The 7,417-nt window shown below is 56.5% G+C and overlaps 1 protein-coding gene across 1 annotated transcript; it reads left to right on the top strand.

Annotated features, from left to right (window-relative positions):
- The first annotated feature begins 711 nt into the window (after positions 1-711).
- On the top strand, positions 712-7,038 carry MRM1 (mitochondrial rRNA methyltransferase 1). The gene is made up of 5 exons (XM_039720921.1): positions 712-1,459; positions 2,112-2,205; positions 2,716-2,836; positions 6,203-6,322; positions 6,464-7,038. The coding sequence occupies exons 1-5, from the start codon at positions 792-794 to the stop codon at positions 6,511-6,513; spliced, it is 1,053 nt and encodes a 350-aa protein (XP_039576855.1). The 5' UTR covers positions 712-791; the 3' UTR covers positions 6,514-7,038.
- The last annotated feature ends 379 nt before the right edge of the window (positions 7,039-7,417 follow it).

Genomic DNA, 7,417 nt, shown 5'->3' on the forward strand with positions numbered 1-7,417 from the left:
TACCCGGGGTCACTGGGATGCTCCGTTCCCTGGCTACTCCCGGTACCCAGTGAACTGTGTAATTTATCAGTAGCTTCCTATTGTGAACTGTAAAATAAAGAATAAAAAGAGAGGCACACTGTGGCTCGTCTGTGTTTTGTTATTTTCGTGTTAAAACTGAACAGCTTTTTTGGCTGTTCACACCCAAAGTTTTGTTTGGGGAATGATCCAAACGGAATCCTTCAGTTTGGGGTCTTTATGATGAAAAACAGTTTCTTTCCAGAGCTGGACAGCATCCAGTTGTCTCGGGGGTAACCTGTGGGGGTCTGTCCGGGGACAGCTCTGGGATGCTCTGTTCCCTGGCTATTCCTGGTACCCGGGGGTCTGCTCAGAGACTCTGGGGTTCCCCATTCCCGGTATTTGGGTCTGTCCGGTGACTCTGGGATGCTCCTTTCCCGTTCCCGGGATCTGTCAGAGGCACACTGTGGCTCGTCTGTGTTATTTTCGTGTTAAAACTGAACAACTTTTTTTGGCTGTTCACACCCAGAGTTTTGTTTGGGGAACGATCCAAATGGAATCCTTCAGTTTGGGGTCTTTATGATGAAAAACAGTTTCTTTCCAGAGCTGGACAGCATCCCGTTGTCTCGGGGGTAACCTGTGGGGGTCTGTCCGGGGACAGCTCTGGGATGCTCCGTTCCCTGGCTACTCCCCGTGCCGGAACCGGAGCGGGGCCCGCGCGCTCCCGCGGCTCCGCTGCCCCTCCGGGATCCCCGCCGGGCCCCGCCGGGCTCGGTGTGCCCCCACCCCCGGGCATGGAGCGGGCGCTGCTGCCCCGCCTGTGCCAGCGGGCCCTGCGGCTGTGCCGGGGCGGGCTCCGGTTCCGCTGCACCCGCGGGGCCGAGCAGGGAGCGCCCCGCGGCCGCGATCCGCCCGCATCCCTCCCGCCGAGCGCGGGGGCCGAGCGGGGGTCGCGCACCGGGCGGGAGCTGCGGCGGGCACAGCAGGACTCGCCCCGGGCCGGCGGGGGGAAGGGGCTGGAGCGGAAGGCGCTGTCCCTGGAGAGGACCAAGGGCTCCGAGATCCTGTTCGGGGTGGCCCCGTGCGGGCTGGCGCTGGCCCGGGCGCGCAGGGCGCTGTTCCGGCTCTTCCTGAAGGAGCCGCGCGGCGGCCCCGGGCGGCCCGTGCGGGCCGAGCTCGCCCTGCAGGCCGCGGCCCGCGGCGTGCCCGTGCTGCACGTCCCGGGCCGGGCGCTGGACGCGCTGTGCCGGGGCCGGCCCCACCAGGGCGTGTGCCTGGAGGCCGCCCCGCTGCCCTTCCGCAGCCTGCGGGACGCCGAGGAGCCGGGCCGCGGAGAGAGCGCGGGCCGGCAGCTGCTGTGGCTGGTGCTGGAGCGCATCCAGGATCCCATGAACATGGGGGCCCTGCTGCGCTCCGCGTACTTCCTGGGGGTGGACAGGGTGCTGGCCACCCACAGCAACAGGTACGGGCCACAGGGACAGGGACAGGGATGGGCTACAGGGACAGGGACGAGCCACAGGGACAGGGACAGGGATGGGACACAGGGATGGGCCACAGGGACGGGCCACAGGGACAGGGATGGGCCACAGGGACAGGTACGAGCCACAGGGATGGGCCACAGGGACAGGGACGGGCCACGGGACAGGTACGGGCCACAGGGACAGGGACAGCTACGAGCCACAGGGACGGGACACAGGGATGGGCCACAGGGACAGGTACAAGCCACAAGGATGGGCCACAGGGACAGGGACGAGCCCCAGGGATGGGCCACAGCCACAGGACGGGCTCCTCCAGCCCCCCTTTTCCTCTCAGACACGTTTCCAGCCTGCATCACGCAGTTGTTGTTTAGGGAGATTTCTGGGACTGATCTCTAGAGCAGGGTTTGGGATGCTGCTGCTCGGCAGGCAGGCTGTGGGATGTGGGATGTGCGATCCCAGGCACTCCCTGGATTCTCCTTGTTTAACCTATTCTGTGTGTCTGTCTCCTGTGACCTGTTTCCTGGGTTAATTCCTGAGCCCTTCTGTTCTCCACAGGAAAACATGTAGTGAGCGGGATCTAAAAATTCAGCTGCATTTCCCCTCGGGTGATGCTTTTCCATTCTTTTCCCCTTGCAGCTGCCCCTTGACTCCCACAGTGAGCAAAGCCAGCTCTGGAGCCATGGAGGTCTTCGATGTGTACAGCACAGATGACCTGCAGGGCTTTCTGAAGGTACAGTGAGCCACTTTCATTTTTTTCCTTTTTTTTCCAGAAAACTCAAATGCCGCAGGGGAGGCACAGGGGGAGCCTTGAGTTATTTGCAGTGCCTGTGCTGGGACACCCCCAGCCCCATTCCGTCGGGTGGAGGGAGAGGGTGGATGTTTTTTCTGGGAGCTGGTGGGACCAGGATAATCCTGTGGCTCTGGGGATGCCGGGGTTTGTCTCCCTTCTCCTCGGGATGTGTGGCAGAGCAGCATCCCGGGGCCCAGGCACACGATGGCAGCATTGGGCAGCCTTTGGAGCAGGGAGGAGAGGAGGAACCACGGCGGGGGGGAGCTGCTGGGAATCTTTTTTCCCTATGCAGTGAGGTGTGAGAGGGAACCCTTTGCAGGTAAAAATTTTAGGGATGCCAAAAAAAACCTCCCTAGACAGCTTAACTGAAAATGTTAAAAAAAAGAGTTTTTGCTTACATTATTTTTAATTTTGAGTATTTGGCAATTCTGGATTTCTTTCCTTTTCTAGGCTAAAAGTGCAGAAGGCTGGGAAGTGGTGGGAACAGCCAGCAGGCCTGAGGATGTGGAAGGTGTTCCTGTCATCAGCTGCTCGGAATTCCGGTGGGACAAACCCCTTATTGTAGTGATAGGTACTGCCATTTCCAGAGCTGAGGCCTTGGATTGTTGTGGGTCTGGGAAAGAAAAGCTGAGGGGGAATCATGGAATGGTGTGGCTGTGGATGAAGCAGGGACTGGAGGAGCAGGGGGAGCTCAGGGGGCTCCCAGCAGGAACAGTTTGAGGATGCACTCAGAGCTCAGCAGCTGTGGAGGGTCTGGGGGGCAGTTTTGGTGCCAGGGTGGTGTTTGCTTTGTGTTCTGTGTTTTGATGTGTGCTGGAGCCCCAGATGTGGATTTTTGGTGGTGGTGAGCCCCAAGCTGAGGTGTTTGCTCTTCCTGCACAGAGCTGCTCGGGGGGAGCTGTGCCACACTTCCCCTTAAAAGCCAGGAATGTCTGGTCAGGGCAGAACCACCAAGGAATGTTGCTGGGCATGGTCTGGAGGCAAAGCTGGGCTTTGCAGCCAGCCCTGAGAGCAGCCAGGGCACACCTGGGAGAGGGCAGAGCTGCTGGCTGTGGAGCAGCAGCAGAGGAATCTCCTCCCTGGTGGAGCAGTGGCTGTCACTTCCCTGAGCACCTGAACTGGGCAATTCCTGCAGGGAATTCTGCCCACTCTCTCACCTTTTGTGGGCACAGTTTGGGCTTGTGCAGCCTCCCAGAAGGTGAAGGGAAGGGGAGTAGCAGCTTTGTGGCAGCTGGAGAGAGAAATTCCCCCAGGAATGCAGCTCCAGGCACCTGTGTGTGGCCGTGCCATGTCCCCCACTCCATGTCACCTGGCACAGGAGCTGGCTGGAGCTTTTACACTTGGAAGTGGAGTCCTGCTGGCCACGAGCCAGGGAGGGGCTGTAATCCTGCCCCGTGCTGGGGCTGGCTTGGCTCGGAGGAGATTCCTTTAATTAAAATGTTTATTGAACTCCTGGAAACACTGACAAGACAACGCTGCAAATCTGGCATCTCTACAAGATGTGTGGAGCTGTATTCCAGGGGGAGCAGGGAGGCTGGCAGCTCTGCTGATTGCCCACAAAGAAATGCATCCCACAAACGGCGACAGCAGCCGGAGAGAGGCAGGGGCTGCGAGCGGCAGCAGCGTCGTTACCTTGAGTTATGAGAGATTTCTCCAGGAAAAAGTCCAAATATCCTTTTGTCAGGGGAGATTGGAGGCTGATTGGTAGATGCATGAGGAGAGCTCCCGGACCTTGCAGCAGTAATGATTTCAACTCTCTGCTGAGCACTAACTCTTGGCTGAAAAGAAAATTGAACATTACGGGCGTCTGATGCTGGGCTTGTTGGGAGAAACGTCCTGGATGTGAATATGGAGCATTCCTGCAGCTGCAGGGAGCAGCAGAGATAATTCAGCCTGGGATTGAGCTCCCTGGCACCACACAGATTGTCTTGTAAGTTAAGCATTTGCAGGCTCCAGTTCCCCCTCCTGGCATCCTCGCTGGCTTGGCAGAGAGTGATTTGGACAGTCCAGCTTAATGTTGTCTGCACTGGAGTCATTGCTGGAGGCGACAGCTCAGACTGGGAGCCTGGTGCACACAGGAGCACATTGGGAGCACTTAGATGGCTGAGTAAGAAGAGTTTCTGGGTAATTTGTTCTTCTTAGACCTTCAGTCTTTAGCTCGGGGTTTGAGGCTCTTCACAGAGCTGGTGGTTTTATGGAGATGCTCCTTTTGCATGTTTTTCTGCTGCTGGATCTGAGTTTCCTGCACTGGAAGCTGCAATTGTGAGTGGTGTTAATTGTAAATGGGGCAGGAAATATGTTTTGTCATTTCTCCAAACTCTGGTCTTGGAGCTCTGTCAGTGAGGGACGAAGCTGAGAGGTGGAAGTTAAAGATCTGAAGTGGGAAGTGTTTTGTTCACCAGTCTAAACGAGGATTTAATCTGATTCAGTCAATACTCCCTCCCTTGTGTCACACTGCAAGTCTTTTTGCCCTGAATTTATTGTTCCTAATTATTTTAAGCAGCCAGGACCATAAAAACCTTTGTAAAAGCTGGAGGCAAAATTGGTGCCTTTATTGGGAATTGTAAGACCCTTATCAGGGGCAGGAGAGGATTTCTCCAGGAGCCATTGCTGCTGTCCCAGCTGCAGAGCCCTGTGGGAGTGTGGTTTGAGAGGCTCAGGAGGAAAATACCAGTGCAGGGTGTAAAACCTTTCCAGGATACCATTTCTGGGTTTTCTAAGCATCCCTGCAGTGGTGGTGAGGACACAGGCAGGGCCCTGGGAGCCTGGCTTTGATTGCTGCTGTCAGCCTGTGAGCTGGGATAACTCCCCCAGGCCTTGTGTGCACTGCTGGCTTGCAGCCGGAGGCAAGGATTGGTCAGCATGGGGCTTCTGAAGGCTCACTGACCCCAGCCCAAGAGCTTTTGCCATGGCTGGTTTCATCTGGGAAGGTGATGCAGGATGCACTACCCAAAGCATCCTCTTCCTTACCCAAAGTGCAGCCCAGTAAAACGTGAGGGGGAAAAAACCCACCAGGGAATGATGGCAGTTCCCATCCCTGTGTGGTCAGAGGGATCAGGATGCCCTGGCAGTGCCATCCCACACTGGTGTGGGGCTCAGCCAGGTCAGGGCATGGCTATTGGAGGGTGCCACATGCTGGGCCTGTTTGCCAGAGGTGTTTGGGATGAGCTGGTCATCCTTGCAGCCCTGGAGCTGCCTGTGCTGCTCTAAATAACAAGAATAAAGAATTCTTTGGGGAGCCAGGCTGGCTGGGAGGTCCAGGGCCCTCTGCATTTTCACCTGTCTGCACACAGCATTGTTTAAAGCCTCTCCCTTTCCATTTCCCTTTGTGACAGTGTGAGTCAAACAACTACTAATGACCTGGGATAGATTTCAACTCTGTTTCACCAGTGTATCAGCCCAAACATATCAGGGCTGCTGCCTGCTTTAACAACTAATCAATTGAAGCCTCTGGTTGAACTGTCTGCATGCACAAGCTGCACCCAGCCCGTGGGGGTGTGTGTGTGTGCTGGGAAGGCTGGAGCTGTCCCTGGGAAGGCTGGAGCTGTCCCTGGGGAGGCTGGAGCTGTCCCTGGCAGCAGGGATGGGGGGTTTGCTGGGGCAGAGCTGGCTGTGGCCCCTTGCCTGCCCTGTCCCCGTGCCAGCAGCCTGTGCCCATGGGGAGCTCTCTGCTGGCACAGTGGCTGCTCCCCGTGGGATCTCTGTGCAGCTGTGTTGCATGGATATTCCTCAAACCCACTTCAGGTGCTGGGGAGCAGATCCAGGGAGGGCAGGGAGGAAGGTGCCAGGCTCCCCTCGGGGGCTCAGTTGCTGTGTGGGAGCTGGTGAGGTGGCTGAGCTTGGGGAGAGAGTCACAGAGACAGAGCACAAACAACTGCACTGAGCAGGGGGAAAGGCAGTGCTGGGAGCTGAGCTGAGCAGTGTCTCTGTCCTGCAGGCAGTGAAGGGGAGGGCCTTTCCCTGGAGACTCAGCTGCAGTGCCAGAGGATGTTGGCCATCCCCCCTGGCAGGGCGCTGCACCCCGGCATCGACTCCCTCAACGTCTCTGTGGCTGCAGGTGAGAGCAGTTCTGAGCACCAGGCACCAAACCCCAGCTTCTGCATTTCACAATCAAACATCCAGGCCTACTGAATGATTTTCTTGTGGTTTGGAAAAAGATTAAATCCCTTACTATTTATTTATTCTCGCTTTCCTGCAGGTATCCTCCTGCACTCCATCTGCAGCCAGAAACGGAGCCAAGGAGATTGAAATGCTCTTGGTGTGGTGGAGGAAGCTGCTCAGTGTGGACATGGAAATGCTCTTCCCATGGTCTCCCCCATCACCGAGTTCCAGGGAGTGCCCCAGAGGCCTGAGCTGCATTTTGGCTGCTGCAGAAGCCACCAGATCCCTGATTAACACCAAAGGCAGACACTGATGTTGTGGGTAGCACCTGGGAGGAGCAGCTGTGGGAGGCAGGCAGGTCTGGGAGCAGCAGTTTGGGCAGGAGAACACCCAGGGATGGCTGCCAGCACTTGTGCACTGGGGACTTCTGCATCACTTGAACTGTGGGACAATCTGGGCTGTGGGTGAAAGTGCCACTGGAAGTGCCTTGTGCCCTCCCCCTGGGCAGCAGCTGCTGAGTGCCAGCTGTGCCTGGGAACCACTGGGCTGGTTTGTCTGTGTTTGGTTACAAACCAGGTGTGCAGCCCTGCCAAGGGCTGGCAAACATCTGGAGTGGGGGGAAATGGAGCCCGTGGAAATAAAGCTTTTGTAAAGATTGGTTGTAGGCTCAAATTAATCCATTTTGTGTCATATAAATGCAGAGTGTGATTAGTCCTTCAGGTGGGAGGAGGGATCTAGAGCTGGTTTCCTTCTGGGGAAGTTTCCTTTTCCAAGCTGGGCTGATCCTACTGGAGGCTGAGTGCCCCAGGACCACTGTCCTGCTGGTGGCACTGGGCTGGCTTCATTTGCAGCTATCCTGCTTGGAAAACCAGGCTGGCTAAATTATTGAGAGCCAAAAGAATGTTATCACTTAGCACCTTAATTATTTTATTTAGCTACCGTGGCCCTTTGCATAGGATTCCTCATTAACGCTTAATTTACAGTGCCCTTTAGGGATAATTTCAAACAATTCCGTTCAGTCTGCCCCCTCCCCACTTCCAAATGAATAAGT

The sequence above is a fragment of the Passer montanus genome, unplaced genomic scaffold (assembly GCF_014805655.1).
Source record: "Passer montanus isolate IOZ18808 unplaced genomic scaffold, ASM1480565v1 scaffold44, whole genome shotgun sequence".
NCBI classification, from domain to species: domain Eukaryota; kingdom Metazoa; phylum Chordata; class Aves; order Passeriformes; family Passeridae; genus Passer; species Passer montanus.

What these genes read in the sequence shown, in the direction of transcription:
- MRM1 (XM_039720921.1), top strand. Translation starts at nt 792, where the DNA reads ATGGAGCGGGCGCTGCTGCCCCGCCTGTGCCAGCGGGCCCTGCGGCTG. An exon ending in CTGGCCACCCACAGCAACAG is followed by an intron (nt 1,460 to 2,111) that starts GTACGGGCCACA and finishes TTCCCCTTGCAG; the next exon opens with CTGCCCCTTGACTCCCACAG. An exon ending in ACCCCTTATTGTAGTGATAG is followed by an intron (nt 2,837 to 6,202) that starts GTACTGCCATTT and finishes TCTGTCCTGCAG; the next exon opens with GCAGTGAAGGGGAGGGCCTT.